Source organism: Triticum aestivum, chromosome 6B (assembly GCF_018294505.1).
Source record: "Triticum aestivum cultivar Chinese Spring chromosome 6B, IWGSC CS RefSeq v2.1, whole genome shotgun sequence".
In the NCBI taxonomy this organism is placed as follows: Eukaryota; Viridiplantae; Streptophyta; class Magnoliopsida; order Poales; family Poaceae; genus Triticum; species Triticum aestivum.
Genome location: NC_057810.1, coordinates 56,117,356 through 56,135,923, shown reverse-complemented (window position 1 = coordinate 56,135,923; position 18,568 = coordinate 56,117,356). Strand labels below are relative to the sequence as shown.

General features: G+C 49.8%; 1 protein-coding gene across 1 annotated transcript; it reads left to right on the top strand.

Annotated features, from left to right (window-relative positions):
- The first annotated feature begins 17,225 nt into the window (after positions 1-17,225).
- Positions 17,226-18,423, top strand: LOC123135738 (NAC domain-containing protein 67). Its single transcript, XM_044554933.1, has one exon. It carries the CDS (start codon positions 17,408-17,410, stop codon positions 18,263-18,265), a length of 858 nt encoding a protein of 285 aa, XP_044410868.1. The 5' UTR covers positions 17,226-17,407; the 3' UTR covers positions 18,266-18,423.
- Positions 18,424-18,568: the final 145 nt, after the last annotated feature.

Sequence of the window (18,568 nt, the reverse complement as noted above, 5' to 3'; positions counted from 1 at the left end):
ATAACACCATCTCGAAAGATAAGATAGAAGGAATTGCACTTCAGAATGCAACATGAAGAATGTTTGAATGCCTCAAAACAAAACATGTCTTGAGCACCATGTTTAATTTTTGAGTATAGCTTGGCGGGTCATAACTTCGAGAGAAATCTTGAAGAACAATTGAAGAATGAAAAGAATCCTTGATGAACCACCATGTAGAGCCTCCATGAAGAACTCCGGTAATAAAATAATGATAGAAAGAAAGAGAAGTTGAAAACACAAGGTGAAGCCTTGCAGTGATAAGATGAAGCTTTGAAATGATATAACCGAGAAAACTTGGAACTCCGGAAAGAAAGAAGAACAAATGAAATCAAGAATTTTGATGAACCTCCGGAATAAGGAATTGAACTTACTCGATGAAACAAGAATAAGAATTACATTATGGATTTGGCATACTACTTATTCTCGTGGAGAGGATTAAGATAGATATGGCGCAAACTTGGGAAGGTCTTCAACGAACCACCGGTAGGATTGGAAAGAACGAATGAATCTATATGATAACGAAAGAAGAGAACTCTTGAACGAACCACCGTAAGAAAAGAAAAGATAGCAAAACACTGGGAAGAGTTTGAAAACAAATGAAGATACTTGAGAAATTTAGATATATGAGAACGAAGAGATCGTGAACTGATTAGAGGATATTTGAACGATGCACCGGTAAGATTTGGAGAACGATAGCTACATGCTGAGAATGAAGAATTATGACACGATGGCCTTCAGAGAAAAGAAATGGAAACAACTCATGAAATGCTCCGGATGGTTGAAAAGAATTCTCACAATCGAAAACAATTATGAGATGATGGTATAAAGCTAGAACCATGAATCTTCAAGAGAATGGACAAGATTTAAGAGAAATCCTTCTTCGGTCTTCAATTGTTGAGAATGAAGATGAGAACCACCATGAATTGTTGAGATACTCCGGAATGAAGAGCAGAAAGGTTGAACCAGCGATGAAAAGAATATGAAAGCGAACTTGGAGAATACATTTGACTGTTGAGAAATCATTCTTATGTCAAACTTTGAAAGAATTTGAGAATTGCTCCAGATAAATTAGAAGAGTCAGGTAAGATCCTCGGAAAAGACCTGTGGGTTAGGGCACACTCAAAAGATACACCGTTGAACGATTGATTGAAAGGGGGGAATTGCGCTGGTTGAATTAAATGGCTTGAATGAGGTAACAACCTCAAAATAACTTGAACAGATTAAGAATTGAAACACGAATCTTCTGAGATATCTTCAACACAACGGATAAGAATAGAGAGAGGTGAACAATTACGAGATGCACCGGCATGGGATAGCATTTGAAACGAGGAAAGGATATGATCAACAAAGCTTGAATTGAATCCATCGGAGAAGAAAAGAAACGAAGAATAATAAACTTGGAGCTCCGTTAGTATCTTCCTGAGAATCACCGGATAAGAACATTGATTGAAAAGGGGTGAAGTGACTTCACATGAATAAACGGATACATGATTAAAATATATGAGTCCTTAAAGAAAAGGGTGGGAGGGTGGGGAAAACAAAGACAACTTGGGACGAACGAAACAAACACCGTTGAGAAAACTTAGAATTGATCTTGCGGATGGGGAGAATGATGGGATCATCTCGAAGAGAAGCGCACCGGTTGGAAAAGAATTAACATGACAACCTCAATGATCAAAAGGATTAGTATTCACATAGCAATATGAGAACACCGTTTAGGAAAGGTATGGATTCAACATTTGACTTCGAAGCAACTCGAATACGACAACTCAAAACAAAACAAAGGATTTGGCTTGCAGAATAAGCCGGAACAAACATATGATAGAGATTCCATCCGAAGTTTTTGTGGTGGGGCCCACACGGGCTCGAGTGTACAGCACCATCATGTACAAGGCAGTGCACATGACATACGAAGTGTCCCCGAACCAGCATAGCCAAGGGTTCTTTAAGACACAATGAGACCACTGTAAAAACGACCGTGGAAAGGCGGACCACTAGACATCGAACCCCAATCTCATATCATGCATCTGTCGAAAAGATATTCTAGGAGCTACTTGAATTCCCACCTATAAACTCCCGAAACTTTCTGGTTATGCAATCTGGTGTTGGGGATACAGGGGAAGCAATATATATCTCACCCAAAACTAACAATTCCTACATCCAAGCTGTATCCATCCGTCAACACATAACCAAGAAACCTTCGGAAATCGTGTACCTCAACCTTCGAAAAGCATCCGTTATACGAGTTATGGCAATACTCTCGAGCTCACCCCAGTACTGGGTTATCGAGGTTATCTCACCAACAACTGCATAAAAGAGATTTTCGATGTCGGCAAAACTTAGGTATTCCAGAACTGCAACGATAAAATTGTGACGACAACACCTCAGAGCTCAACTCCCCGGGACACTGCCACACCCCTAAATGTCAGGAGGCACCAAGAACAATGTTCTCGTCACAAAACCATTGGAACGATTCCAAAATACCCGCGTGATCCTAAAATTTTTTTAGTGACATTTGAGGAGAGGAAAGTCAAAACATCTACGTCAGGAGACCTCACCAGAGCGACGAAGGGACCGAGGAGTAAAAAGAATCCTACTCTCCGATATATATAATCCTAAGACTCAAAACATTTTTGTTCTAGACTCAACAACGCTAGCAAACAATCAAGCAGGGGGCTCCTAAGTCGGGGATGGCTCTGATTACCAACTTGTAACACCCACGATGCGGCTATATCTCCCACGTGTCGAAGCATGACTTAGAGGCATAACCGTATTGTGGTTTTGTCGCAAGAAGGGTCATCTTCACACAATCCCATGTAATGAACAAGACTAGGATAAAGAGTTGGCTTACAATCGCCACTTCACACAATGAACATATAATAAATCATACATCATTCAGAGTACACACATAGTCCGACTACGGACGAAACCAAAAGGAAAGAAGATAACCCAACTGCTAGATCCCTGATCGTCCCAACTGGGCTCCACTACTGATCGACATGAAACGAAACATAGCAACGACCAAGGTCTTCGTTGAGCTCCCATCTGAGCTTGGTTGCATCACCTGCACTGGTATCATCGGCACCTGCAACTATTGTGATAGTATCTGGTGAGTCATGAGGACTCAGCAATCTCAAAACCCGCGAGATCAAGACTATTTAAGCTTAAGGGTAGGAAGTGGTAATGAGGTGGCGTTGCAGCAAGCACTAAGCAAATATGGTGGCTAACATACGCAAATAAGAGCGAGAAGAGAGCAAACGGAACGGTCGTGAAGCTAGCAATGATCAAGAAGTGATCCTGAACTCCTACTTACGTCAAACATAACCCAAAACCGTGTTCACTTCCCGGACTCCGCCGAAAAGAGACCATCACGGCTACACACACGGTTGATGCATTTTAAAGAGGTCAAGTGTCAAGTTATCTACAACCGGACATTAACAAATTCCCATCTGCCTATAACCGCAGGCATGGCTTTCGAAAGATTATACCCTGCAGGGGTGTCCCAAGTTAGCCCATGATAAGCTCTCGCGATCAACGAAGGAATAGTCCTTCTCCCAGGAAGACCCGATCAGACTCGGAATCCCGGTTTACAAGACATTTCGACAATGGTAAAACAAGACCAGCAAAGCCGCCCGATGCGCCGACAAATCCCGATAGGAGTCGCACGTACCTCGTTCTCAGGGCACACCGTATAAGTCAAGCTACGAGTAAAACCAGCCCTCAAGTTGCCCCGAGGTGGCCCCGCAGGCTGCTCATTTCGGACCAACACTCGAAGGAGCACTGGCCCGCGGGGGTTAAAATAAAGATGACCCTTGAGTCTGCAGAACCCAAGGGAAAAAAGGCTTAGGTGGCAAATGGTAAAACCAAGGTTGGGCCTTGCTGGAGGAGTTTTATTCAAAGCGAACTGTCAAGGGGGTCCCATAAATCACCCAACCGCGTAAGGAACGCAAAATCCGGGAACATAACACCGGTATGACGGAAACTAGGGCGGCAAGAGTGGAACAAAACACCAGGCATAAGGCCGAGTCTTCCACCCTTTACCAAATATATAGATGCATTAACAATATAAGAGATATTGTGATATCCCAATCATAATCCTGTCCATCATGGAGCAATCTTCAACTTCACCTACAACTAACAACGCTATAAGAGGGGCTAAGCAAAGCGGTAACATAGCCAAACAGCGGTTTGCTAGGAAAGGTGAAAAGGTTAGAGGCTGACATGGCAATATGGGAGGCATGGTAAACAAGTGATAGGTAGTGCAGCATAGCGATAGAACGAAGCAACTAGAAAGAAAAGATAGAAGTGATATCGAGGGTAAAGGTCATCTTGCCTGAAATCCCGATAGGAAGAAGAACGAGTCCATGAAGAAGACAAACGAACGTAGTCGAACAAATCCTCACAACTCCGGAACGAAACCGAAGCTAACAAGAGAAGCAAACCGGAAAGAAGCAAACAAAATGGTAAACACACAAGCATAATCATGGCATGATGCACAACCAAATATGATGCATGTCCGGTTTAATTAGGCATGGCATGGCAAGGCAAAAACTACACTACAAGTTAAGTGGAGCTCAATATGCAACGAGTTGCATATTGACAGAACACCACATCAATATTTAGTTCGCTCTCGTTTAGGAACACAACAATATTAAATGTTGTTAAACATGGCAAGAGGTGAAACATAATTGAACTAACTATTTAGGCAAGTTTAAATGAGGCCGGAAATAACAAACAACAATTCCAGAAATCCCCATATGATTTAGGAATATAATGCACACACAATTTTAAGCATTTTAATTGTTGTTATCATGATGCGGATGACATATACAAGTTTATGCAATTTTTTGAAAAAGTTGACATGAAGATGATAAGGAGCATTTGTCGCCATGGCGGAAGGAAAAGGGTGCCACGGCGGCGAAACGAAAAATGGTGCCACGGCAACATATCTGAAAATGATGCCATGGCAACATATCCGAAAATGATGCCACAGCAGCATATCGGTTCCGGTAGCTCATGCAGATACTGGTGCAAAAGGAAGTGAGCGTGAGCGTGTCATGCAAGATGGTGGGGTGATCCCGAAGTCCGGGTTCCCACGGGTCGACGGCATGGCAAAAGATGGGCATCGCAAGGACGATTCGATCACGGTGCAAAACTCGAGCATCTCATTCAACACATGCATTCGGTCCACGACGGTCGTTCTCGGCGGTTATACCTTTGAAGCGTGCGTTTCGGAGCGGTTCGGGTTCGGTAAGATGTAGAGGAAGTAGTCGTTCTCGGACGTCGTGGAAGTAGTCGTTCGCGGTGACGGTAGAGGTACTCGCGATCTTGGCGACGGTAGTGGTACATCTCGTAGTGGAAGTAGTTGTTCATGTCCCGTGGATGTTCGGGGTCCACGGGGTCTTCGAGGGTCGACGGTAGTGGTACAGGTGGTAGATGAACTTGGCGATCCCAAGGGGTACTTGGCGGGTCGTCGAGGTACGCGTTCTTGGCGATCTCGTAGACGCGGTAGAGGTACTTTACGCGTCACCGTGTAGTCGAACTTGGCAAGCGATGGTTGTCGTGGCACTTGGCGTCTCACCGTGTAGTTGTACACGGAGTCGAACAGAGGGCCTTGGTGAAACCAGGGTGCATCTTGGCGGTCTCGTCTCAGTCTTCAAACCAAAACGAAGCAAGGCAAAAGACTCGGTGCGGTGGTGGTCAGCAGGTGCACGAAGGGGAAGCAGGAGCAGAGGTGTGTCAGAGCACGGCGGGGACGCGGGGATGCTGATGGCCCCGCGGGCCATGGCGGGCGCGATGGGAGGCGCCGGAGCGGCGTCGGCAAGAGGATGCAGCAGCTGCTGCTGCTGCCAGCGGCAAGGTCAAGGCGGTGCGGGCGCAGGACGGTGGCGGGGCCTGGCTGCGGCGGAGGTCAAGGTCGGACCCGGAGATGGGTGGCCTCGGCGACGGGGACTTGTCGGGGCAGGGAGGTGCAGCAAGGCGGGACGGCAGGGCAAGGAGGCTGAGAGGGGCGAGGCGGAGGCGCGAGGAGCTGCAGAGGAGCGGCTGGAGGCGGCAAGCCGGCGAGCGGACCGGGTGCAGGCGACGGAGGTGGAGGCGCGAGGCAGAGAAGGTTCAGCGGCGGGGTCGCACGCGAGGGCTCTGCTCCTCTCTCTCCCTGTGAGGATGGGGGGCACGAGCGAGGGAGAGGGAGAGATCGAGAGGAGGGAGGCGAGGGGATGGGGGTCGGGCGCGAGGAGAGGGAATCGATCGATGAGCGTGTGGCGGCGGCACAGAGGGAGAGATCGACAGGAGGGAGTCGGGCTAGGGTTAGAGGTGGCTGGGCCTTGGGAGGATGGATGGGCCGGCCTGCTGCAGGCTCTCTCTCTCCTTTCCTCTCATACTTTCTTACAGAAAGCATTAAAGAGAAGGAAAATGAAGAGGGGGTTAGGGAAAGAAAATGCGCAAGGGGATAATTTTCCCGGACTCACAAAAATATGCTCGTTCCAAGAAAAATAGAAAGGCCACGAATGCAAGATTTAAATTCAAACTCATTTGAATTTAATTCAAATGGGTTTGAACGGAAGTGAGGGTTTGGGAAGGTCCAAAAATGTTCGGATTTTTGGTGGAGCTCCGGAAAATGATGAAAGAAATATTGGCAAGGTTTGAGGTCAAGAAGTGAGATAACAACGGCATGGGGAATTATTTGCAAGTGTGTTATGATCAATTTCAAATAATGGAATATTTTAATATAGCTCCCTAATAATATTGAGAGGCTTTAATATGTTATAAATAGAAATCACAAGTGAAATCCCTCGATGTAAATGGATCGAAAAATCCATACAATTTTATTTAAAAGAGTTTTAAAAATTAAATGGCATGATGGCATGATGACGTGATGCAATGCACATGATGCAGAGATGAATGCACGAACCAAACAAAATCACACAACAAAACTCGGAAACCCTGGAAGGCATCTGAAGCTCCGGTCTTGGGGCGTTATAGGTACTTGTGATGTAGGTGATGAAATTCCTCCCCAAGCCATAATAAGAATGGGTATTGGTCATATCCTACCCATTGTGGAACCCCTTGTGGCCGAAGGAGAAGGACAATGCTCCACTCAAGTGGAGCCATCACCTCCCCAAGACCCACATGCTTCCGAAGAACAAAGTGAAGGCCCTCACCCTCTTGAACAAGACCAAGGGCAAGATCAACCTCAAGATGGTGGTGAACCTCTAAATGATGTCCAAGGTCAAGTTCTCCCCCTCGAGCAAGTTTAAGATCATGAGCAAGATCAAGACGGCGCTCAAGATGATCAAGTTAACCTTCCTCCTTCCACACCCGAGGAGGAATTAGAGCGTCGTGCCGTGAAGATTGCTTCCAAACTCACCACACAAGGCCATCTCATGGAAAACATGGTTGGAAGCCTAAGAAAGGGGGTAAGCACTCGTAGACAATTAGCTAACTATTGTGAACATCATGCGTTTGTCTCTTGTGTTGAACCCCAAAAGGTCTATGAGGCGCTCGAAGACTCGGATTGGCTCAATGCCATGCATGAAGAACTCAACAACTTCGAATACAACAAGGTGTGGAGATTGGTGCCAAGACCTTCGGGGAACTACAACGTCATTGGAACAAAGTGGATCTTCGAGAACAAGCAAGATGCTCATGGGAACATCATTCGCAACAAGGCAAGATTGGTAGCACAAGGCTACTCCCAAGTCGAGGGTATCGACTACGGTGAAACCTTTGCTCCTGTTTCTCGTCTTGAATCCATTCGTTTGTTGATTGCTTATGCTTCCCATCACAACTTTAAGTTGCAACAAATGGATGTGAAAAGTGCTTTTCTTAATGGTCCCATTAATGAGTTGGTTTATGTCAAGCAACCCCCCAGGTTCGAGGACCCCTACTTCCCGGATCATGTGTATCAACTCGATAAGGCACTCTATGGCCTTAAACAAGCCCCACGTGTGTGGTATGACCACCTTACCGAGTTGTTACAAGATCGTGGATTTGAAGTAGGACAAATCGATCCCACTCTTTTTACTAAGAAGGTCAAAGGGGAGTTGTTTGTATGCCAACTATATGTTGATGATATTACCTTTGGTTCTCCTAACAAAGCTTTCAATGAGGAATTTGTCGCTCTCATGACCTCCAAGTTCAAGATGTCTTCGATGGGAGAGTTGAAGTTCTTCCTTGGCTTTGACATCAAACAAAGAAGAGAAGGAACCTTCATCAATCAAGCCAAATACACTCAAGACATGCTTAAAAGATTCAAGCTAAGTGATGTCAAGCCGGCTTCTACACCAATGCCTACCAAGTGCCAACTTGACATCAATCCCAATGGTAAAGCGGTGGATCAAAAGGTATATCGCTCCATGATTGGCTCCTTGCTTTACCTTTGTGCATCTAGACCGGATATCATGTTGAGTGTGGGGATGTGTGCACGGTTTCAAGCCGCACCAAAGGAAAGTCACTATGTGGCGGTCAAGAGAATCTTTCGATATTTGGCTCATACCCCAAACTTTGGCTTATGGTACCCAAGAGGAGCAAATTTCAAGCTTGAAGGTTTCATGAATTCCGATTGGGCGGGGGACAAAGTGGATAGGAAGTCCACTTCCGGAGGATGGCAATTTCTTGGTTGCTCTTTGGTAAGTTGGTCTTCCAAGAAGCAAAGTTGTGTGTCTCTCTCGTCCACCGAAGCGGAGTATGTGGCGGCCCGTAGTTGTTGTGCTCAACTCCTATGGATGAGGCAAACTTTAAAGGAGTACGGTGTCATTTGTGACAAAGTGCCTCTTTGGTGTGATAATGAAAGTGCCATCAAGATTTCTCTCAACCCGGTACAACACTTCAAGACGAAGCACATTGAGATTAGGTATCACTTCATCCGGGATCACATTAGGCGAGGGGAGATCGAGCTCAAGTATGTCAACACTCATGATAACCTTGCAGATATTTTCACGAAGCCCTTGGATGAAGCAAGATTTCGCGAGTTAAGGCATGAGCTAAATATCATTGATTTGAGCAATGTGACTTGAACCCGTACACCCCCCCACCACACTCAACGTGTTGTCTAGTTTAGGTGTAGGCATGGACATAGGGGGAGTGTTGTTCTCTCAATGAACTCTCCCTCCCCCCATTATGCATAAATCGATCACCTCTTTCACATTAGCCATTTTTAATGGTACTTGTGCTTCGAAGATGAGTTTTGATCATGGTCCCAAGGATAATTCTTCGCGGTGCCACCGCCCTCTCTCCTCGAGAGGCTTTGTCGCTTGGTGGTTTCTTGTTGTCTTTCTGCCTCTGGTTTGTGCGTGTTCTTGTGGTTTCTTGTGTGTTAAAAGTTTCTGTGCAAAGGCTCTTTCTTCTCGTGTTGAAACTTGCGGTGACTTGAGCTCACGGTACTACCGCGGCCAGCTACGGTACTACCGCAGCCAGCCATGGTACTACTGCTTGCGGGAGCACGGTACTACCGTCACCACGCGGCAGTAATTTTTTACTGCCGCCTGGTTGAGCGGTACTACCGCCTCGGCGCGGTACTTCCGCCTCGGCGCAGTGCTTCCGCCCGAGCGGTACTACCGCGATGATATGCGGTACTACCGCGCCGGTTCGAGCGCGTGGGGATAAGGACGGGCAGGGGGAGTTTTAACTCCCCATACCCATTCGCTGTCCTCTCTCTCCACGTCGCCTCCTTCTCTCCCTCGCTCAAGAACGGAGCCGGCGTTCATCGCCGGATCTCCTCCATCGGCTGCCCTCCCGTGATTCCGACCGGTGGGATCGTTCCCCACCACGTGCTCTTGCTATGGACCAAGGTTTTTCCCCAACTCCCTCTCCGTGTTGATTGTGTTTAGTGTTTCTAGGTTTTGGGGGAGGCTTGTGTGTTCTTGAGATTCTTAGGCTTAATCTCTGCAAGAGTAGGATGAAGAAGTGTGGTATTGCATAGGATTTATACTTGTATTGTTGTCTTGCGCTAGATCGGATCACCATAGCACCATCATTGTTTCGCGGTTCTTTTCAGATTCAAACCGCCGGTTGGATCTGACGCGACGCGGTACTACAGCCCGTACGGCGCGGTACTACCGCTTGCACGGTACTACCGCCCGTCTGGCGCGGTACTACCGCTTGCATGGTACTACCGCCCTTCGGGAGCGGTACTACCGCGCTCTGTGCGGTACTAAAATTTTACTTCCGCTCCAACCACGGTACTACCGTGACCTCGCACGGTACTACCGCGTTTGGAGCAGTACTAATATTTTAGTACCGCAAGCAGTGGCAGTTCTACCGTGGCTCATATCTATCGCATGCCAACTTTCTCGTATGCCTTCTATGTGTTTCTTGTGCTTTTTCGTGGCCTTTGCATTGATCTTTTCGCGTCTTTGGTGTTTTGCGTGTGTGTCTCAGGTGGTGTCTCTCGCCGATCCAACCCCAGTCATGATACTGGCTCCAAACGTTTGCGCAACCCAGGTGAAGTACCAGAGGGCTCGTCTGCCTCCAAGCGCAATGTCAAGCACTCAGCTAGCAAGCACAAGGAGCCTGCTAAGGGCATGGATGAGATAACCCAAGCTGATTATGTTCGTCTCAGGCAGCTTCACCCTTATGTGCACCCGTGTTCCACTTTCAGAGGCTGTGAGCTGTTCTGGAACAAGCAACAGACCAACATCTATCTGGATGTCATCAAGAACAAGCAGAATACCTATGTGGAGGTGAAGTGGATTGATATGCATCACATGAGGAAGGACAAGTTCCGTGACTACTTTGGAGAGGCTCTGGACTTGGTGGAGCAGTTTGGCATTGATCATGTGTTAACCTTCCACCTCGACTATGACCCTGAGCTTATCTGTCAGTTCTTTGCCTCAGTCTACTTTCACTCCGATGAGGAACGGAGGATGACCTGGATGACCAATGGCCGTAAGCTGTCTGCTACCTGGAAGGAGTTCATGGATCTTCTCCAGGTTCCTGATGATGGTCTCAACTCTCCAGTGGGTGTTCACCCCCATGCCAATGCTGAGTCTGCCAGCAAGGACAGGCTTGCCCCATTCATGGTTGAGAAGGCGCTCGCCAATGGCAAGACAACTTTGGTGCTCAACCCTTTCCTGGATATCATGTATCGCATCTTCCGCAACTCCCTGTTCCCTCGCATCGGTGACAAAGACAAGGTTCATGCCTATATGGTGGACATGATGCTCATCTGCGAGGAGGCTCGTTCGTCTCAGTCTCAGCCACTTGATGTCTCACACATCATGTGGTGTGAGCTCCGGTTTGCAGTGTTCAACCGCAAGGTGCCTATCTATGGGCCCTATCTGTTTCTGCTGATTTCGAAGACTTGGGAGAAGATGTTCCCTGATGAGGAGTTTCTTGCTCCAGACTGGGTTCGCCATGAGCCCATCTGCCTGCGTATCAAATCCAACTGGGCCAACACCACTACTCGTGCCGAGGCGACTGCTGCTAGGGCTGCTGTTGATGAGGAGGATGCTGGCGCCGAGGATGTTGCTGAGGGCCGTGCTGCTAGGCCTTCCCAGAGTGCCGCTATGCCATCATGGGCCAAGAAGCTGAAGGACAAGATGAAGACTCTTTTCTGCATGCAAGCCAAGGGGCAGTACAGGACTCACGTGGCGTCCAAGGAGAGTCGTCGCCGGGACAACAAGATCTTGCAGCTCTATGGTGAGGCAGTGTCTGGCGGGTCTGAGGAGCACATCACTCCAGAGGCCGAGTGGATGGAGAAGCAGGGCTACAGGTGGACTGAGTCTGAGGAGGATGTCGAGGAGACCATCCCTGCTGCCGAGGAGACCGACGGAGAGGCTTGGGACGAGTTCTCTGCTTGAGCCACCTCTTGTGTGTAGGTGTCCTCTCTGCCTTTTTGGCGTCTCGATGCCAAAGGGGGAGAGAGTGTAGGGATTTGCGAGTGTGTCGTGTGTTTGCTGCTTTCTCGTTTGAACTATTTGCTGCTTTCTCGTTTGAACCTCGGTAGCTTTACTTCGTATGGTGTAAGACATATGCACTCTATCTATCCTAGCGAGCTTGTGTTATATTGTGTTATCTTTATGCTATGCTATGCTTATTATCATGCCTTGGTCTCTAAAATATAGGGGGAGTGTTGATCCTAGTCTGTGTGCTATGCAGTCCAAAGCATTCATCTAAAGTGCACACATCTAGGGGGAGCCCGTCTATATTTTAGAGCGGTGGGGTTTGCCCCTGCTCTAAATTATCTTATCTATATGCAAATCCCGTGTTGTCATCAATCCACCAAAAAGGGGGAGATTGTAAGGGCATATTTATCCCTCAGGTGTTTTGGTGATTGATGACAATGCATTTGCGGACTAATCGTGTGCCTTGAGTTTCTCAGATACTTCATCTCTAGGCATGAGACGATTCGGTGCCCCTCGGAGACTATTGAAGTCGGCGTTGTTCTACGTTTCTCTTTGGTGGATTTGAGTCGTAGGAGAGCCGTACTATTAAGAGGGGGTCCGCGTCGGAAAGGTTTGGGTGGAATCAACACGTACACTTGTTCCTCCTTTCCCTGCATTTTGGAGCTTCCCTTTGTTATCTTGGTTGTGCGGAAATCTGACGACTACTGCTGTACTTGCGGTAGTACCGCAAGTACACGCGGTAGTACCGCTGTGTGTCACGGTAGTACCGCTCATCTGGAGCGGTAGTACCGCGGCTCCCAGGCCTTGTGCCGCTCCGGTGCGGTAGTAGGGGCGGATGTAATTTTTTACATCCGCGCCCTCCACGGTAGTACCGCTCGTCCAGCGCGGTAGTACCGCGGGGGCCCACGGTAGTACCGCTCCCTAGGAGTCGTAGTACCGTGGCCCTCCTACCTAGTACCGCTGTGTCGCGGTAGTAGGCGCGGATGTAATTTTTTACATCCGCGCCCGCACGGTAGTACCGCGCCTCGCGAGCGGTAGTACCGCGTCGGATTTTTGTACCACCTCGGTTTCAGCGGAAGTAGGCACGGATGTAATTTATTTCATCCGCGCCCTTCCCAGGCCGTGACTTTCCTGCCTGCGGTAGTACCGCAAGTGGGTGCGGTAGTACCGCGCAAGCGGTAGTACTGCCCCCTTGTCAGGCTAGTTCCGGCCTGTGCTGCTGTCGCGGTAGTACTGTGGTCAGCCACGGTAGTACCGCACAGCCTCGCGGTAGTACCGCGCCCCTGGAGCGGTAGTACCGTGTGTCGCGGGCTGAACATGTGGATAACGGTTGGATTTTTTCCACGACTATATAAGGGGTGTCTTCTACCTCTAGTTGACTACCTCTTCCACCTCTAAGCTCCATTGTTGCTCCAAGCTCCATTTTCACTCGATCTCTCTCCCTAGCCAATCAAACTTGTTGATTTGCTCGGGATTGGGTGACAAGTGCCCGATCTACACTTCCACCACAGGATATTTGATTCCCCCCACTTATCCCTAGCGGATCTTGTTACTCTTGGGTGTTGAGCACCCTAGACGGTTGAGGTCACCTCGAAGCCATACTCCATTGTGGTGAAGCTTCGCGGTATTGTTGGGAGCCTCCAAGTGTTGTGGAGATTGCCCCAATCTTGTTTGTAAAGGTCCGGTTGCCGCCTTCAAGGGCTCCAATAGTGGAATCACGGCATCTCGCATTGTGTGAGGGCGTGAGGAGATTACGGTGGCCCTAGTGGCTTCTTGGGGAGCATTGTGCCTCCACACCGCTCTAACGGAGACGTACTTCCCCTTAAAAGGAAGGAACTTCGGTAACACATCCTCGTCTCCACCGGCTCCACTCTTGGCTATCTTGTCCCTTTACTTTTGCAAGCTCACTTGTGCTATATCCATTGCTTGCTTGTGTGCTTATTGTCTTTGCATCATATAGGTTGTCCACGTAGTTGCACATCTAGACAACCTATTTCATTGCAAGGTTTAAATTGTTAAGAAAAGTCTAAAAACTGTTAGTTGCCTATTCACCCCCCCCCCCGTCTAGTCAACCATATCGATCCTTTCAGCGCCCCCAACATGCCCCCCAGGCGACTTTTTCGGCACCGGTGCCAAAAAAACACCTCAATCGTGCCTCCAGGACGACGAAAAGCACTGGTTCGGCCCTTTTTTCCGCCCGCCGGCCGCAGGCCTAACCCGGCGCGCTAGGGGGCGCTCGGGGGCTCCGGCGCAAGGGAAAAGCACGGCTGGCCCACGCCATCAGGTGAAAAGTCTAGGTTTTCTTCCCCGACTCGCCTCCCACCCCCCGTGCTCTCGGCCGCCACTAGCTATATCCCGGCGCCGCCCGTCGCCCTTCACCGCTAGATAGCCATTCCCCACCGGAAAAATAGCAGAGGTTCGCCGCGGCAGCCCTTCCGACAGCAGCTGGGCGTTTCCGGCTGCCGTTTCCGGCCGCGGAGGGGCAGTTTAGCGGCGGGTGCACGCCAACCGGGCGCAAGGTGTTCGGCGATTTGCCTACCTCGGCGATGGACTCGGATGACGAGGAAGCGCTCGCCGCGCTGCTGGAGGAGGAAGCCGAGGCCGACGTCCAGGAAGAAGAGCATCTCATGGTGCTCGCCGCCCTCGCCCAGCTGCTGGCGAGCAATGAAAAGCCGCGGCGAGGTGGCTCGGCGCCGGGGCGGGTGAAAGCAAAGAACCGGCATCGTCTCGAAGGCTACTGCATGCTCTACTCCGACTACTTCGCCGATGCTCCACTTCACGGCGGCAAAACATCCGGGAGTTCTATAACTACTTCAATCCGGGAGTTATATAACTACTTCAAATGCAAGATGGATTGCACCGGCAAACTTGGATTCGCCTCGATCCAGAAATGCACGACAGCGATGAGGATGCTTGCATACGGAGCTCCAGGTGACTCACAGGACGACTATGGGCACATGGCCGAGTCCACCAGCATAGAGTGTTTCTACAAGTTCTGTCGGGCAGTGGTGGCAGTGTTTGGACCGCAATACTTGAGAACACCCAATGTGGAAGACACTGCTCGGATCCTAGCATAGAATGCAGCAAGAGGATTTCCTGGGATGCTTGGAAGCATCTACTGTATGCATTGGAAATGGAAGAATTGCCCATTTGCTTGGCAGGGGATGTACAAAGGCGCCAAAGGCAGTTGCAATGTGGTACTTGAGGCGGTGGCCACACAGGACCTCGGGATTTGGCACTCCTTTGGTATGCCAGGAACTCACAATGACATCAACGTGTGGCAGTGCTCTCCTGTCTTTGCCAAGCTTGTTGAAGGTCATTCTCCTCTGGTGAACTTCGAGATCAAATGGCGGCACTACAACAAGGGGTACTATCTAGCTGATGGCATCTATCCGAGATGGTCAACATTTGTGAAGACCATCTCAAACCCTGTGCCTGGAGGCAAGAACGCTTGGTTTGCGAAGATTCAGGAGGCTTGCAGGAAGGATGTTGAGCGGGCATTTGGTGTGCTCCAATCTCGATTTGCTGTTGTCCGGTACCCCGCTTAGACCTGGTCGAAAGATCAAATGTGGGAGATCATGACCTGCTGTGTCATCTTGCACAACATGATCATTGAGAGCAAGCAGGAAGAGCCAGTGTTTGACACTGAACCATACCACAGGCAGGGTCCTCTTGCCCAAGTTGATCACCAGCTACCAGCAACCTGGACTGCCTACCTCAGTATGCGTCAGGAGATCCAAGACTCACAGGTGCATCATCAACTGCAGCAAGATCTGATAGAGCACCTATGGAGGCTCAAGGGCGACGCCGGGCGCGATGTGTGATGAAATATGAGTTTTTTTTGTTGAACTATATAATTTGCATTGAACTATTTGTTGTTGAACTATTTTGTTGAAGTATTTGATTTTTCTGTGATGAAATATATGATAAAAATATATTTACGTTGATAATTGAACGCCGAGCCACGGCGAGCGACGCCGAATATGGGCCTATTCCCGCCCATATGGGCTTTATATTTGCCGAAATGGGCTGAAAAGTGGGCCAACATCGGCGCCTGGGGGCGAGCTGGGGGCGACGACTGGGTGCAAAACCGGCCCCAGCCGAATGTATCGCCGGCTCGCCCCCAGGGGGCGATTTTTATGCGTCCTGGGGGGGGCCAACGGCTGGAGATGCTCTTAACCAGCCAAATGGCTTGCCACCAAGAACTTATAACCGGATAATACTGTTCATGATTAAATAGTAGTATTAGTATCATTCAATAGAAGGGCGACGTAATGGTTTCCGACTATTTTTTTTGGGTTTTTATCATTTAGGCCATTGCTTGTGTCTCACTACTCTGTTTTGCCATTAGAAGTTACAACTGTAAAAAATGACATCATTCCGTGAGATGCTTGTTAAAAAAATTACATTAGACACCTAAAAAGTGTCATCGTTTCATTAGAAATTTGCTAAAAAATGCCTTGGACACCATTGCTTTGAGGTCAAACCTGTTGATCATGTTATATGACCAAAATACCCCTAGACTCACATGTCAGTTCTCTCCATCTCACAATGCAACCCCCCCCCCCCCCCCCCTCTTGTCAGGAGTAAGCAAGCAAACAAGTTTAGAGGTTAATCAAAACGGTATGGGGATCAAGTGGGACCCACACTTTATCGCGGTGAGATAGAGGGAGAGTTTGACATGTGTCCATGAGTATTTTGGTCATATAACATGGTAAACGGGCTTTGAGCTGACAGTAATGGCGTTTCGTGGTATTTCTAAGTATGCGCCTAACGAAGCGACGACATTTTTATACAGTTGTAGTAATTGTTAGTGGCAAAACCGAGTAGCGGGATGCAACTAGTGACACAGTAAATGATAAAAACTCTTTTTTTTTCGTAAAGGCGTCATCTTTGGTCTAGAAAACCAAGCCGGGCAGCAACCTACAACTGCAGAGCCCAACAGCACACGAGTGACCACACACCTACATGGCCGCAGAAGAACCACCTAGAGGCAATATATTATATCCAGCCGGGGAAGAAAGATGAAGTGGGCAATGACGTCATGGCGCTGGCCAAGTCGCCGTCACCAAAGCATCCGCAACATTTTTGCTCGAGGCGAGGTACAATGAATGAGCCAGCAGCGCGAACCCCGTCACCATCTCGTGGCCTGCCTGCCTGCCTGCTGCCTACGCAGCCGTCGCCACACGTGCTCGATCTCTGGGATCCACCGTCGCCAGCTGACGGCCCCCCGCCCGCCGCACGAAAGAGGATCGACGGCTGCCCGCAGTGGTGTGGTGGGTACGTAGCCGCGCGCGCGACCACCCATCGCGACTCCTTCCTTCCTTCTCGTAGCCGCCGACCCCAAATGAAACCCCTTTGACTCCTTTCCGACCCCCGACGCCTCCCCACGAAGCTTCTCCTCCTCACCTCGCTATTTATCCTCCGCGCACGCCATTTTTCCAAGATCCATTCCAAGACACTCAACACAGTCCACCACGCACGTGCAGCAGCAGCACCCGAGGATCTCAATCCCGTCGACGGAGAAGCAGGAAGCGGCAATGGTGATGGCGGCGGCGGAGCGGCGGCGGGACGCGGAGGCGGAGCTGAACCTGCCGCCGGGGTTCCGGTTCCACCCGACGGACGAGGAGCTGGTGGCGGACTACCTCTGCGCGCGCGCGGCCGGCCGCGCGCCGCCGGTGCCCATCATCGCCGAGCTCGACCTCTACCGGTTCGACCCGTGGGAGCTCCCGGAGCGGGCGCTCTTCGGGGCGCGGGAGTGGTACTTCTTCACGCCGCGGGACCGCAAGTACCCCAACGGCTCCCGCCCCAACCGGGCCGCCGGGGGCGGCTACTGGAAGGCCACCGGCGCCGACAGGCCCGTGGCGCGCGCGGGGAGGACCGTCGGGATCAAGAAGGCGCTCGTCTTCTACCACGGCAGGCCGTCGGGAGGGGTCAAGACGGACTGGATCATGCACGAGTACCGCCTCGCCGGCGCCGGCGCCAAGAAGGACGGCTCCTCGCTCAGGCTCGACGACTGGGTGCTCTGCCGCCTCTACAACAAGAAGAACCAGTGGGAGAAGATGCAGCAGCAGCGGCAGGAGGACGAGGCGGCGGCCAAGGCTGCGGCGTCACAGTCGGTCTCCTGGGGTGAGACGCGGACGCCGGAGTCCGACGTCGACAACGATACGTTCCTAGAGCTGGACTCGCTGCCGGCGTTCCAGACGACAAACGCGATACTGCCAAAGGAGGAGGTGCGGGAGCTGGGCAACGACGACTGGCTAATGGGGATCAGCCTCGACGACCTGCAGGGCCCCGGCTCCCTGATGCTGCCCTGGGAGGACTCCTACGCCGCCTCGTTCCTGTCCCCCGTGGCCACGATGAAGATGGAGCAGGACGTCAGCCCATTCTTCTTCTGACCTCTCAATAGTCAATACTCTCACGGCCGCACTGTTGTGTGCGCGCGGCGTAACTGTAGATAGTTCACATTTGTTCAGGATTTATTTGTAATGTTGCTTTTTTTTTGTGATATACATTGCCAACCGGTATTGTTCATGTTCGGTCAGGATTTAGAGAAGACACGCTGTACTGTTGTGAACGTAGCTCTTCACATAAAGATACCATCGCAAAAAAAAACGCACATGTTTTCATTTTCTAAATTCCAAAAGGGTGTCCCACAAAATTTGGGCCATTTTTGTCTAGATTTTCTAGAAAAAGTGATA

Coding starts and splice junctions, on each gene's coding strand:
- LOC123135738 (XM_044554933.1), top strand. CDS start 17,408: ATGGTGATGGCGGCGGCGGAGCGGCGGCGGGACGCGGAGGCGGAGCTG.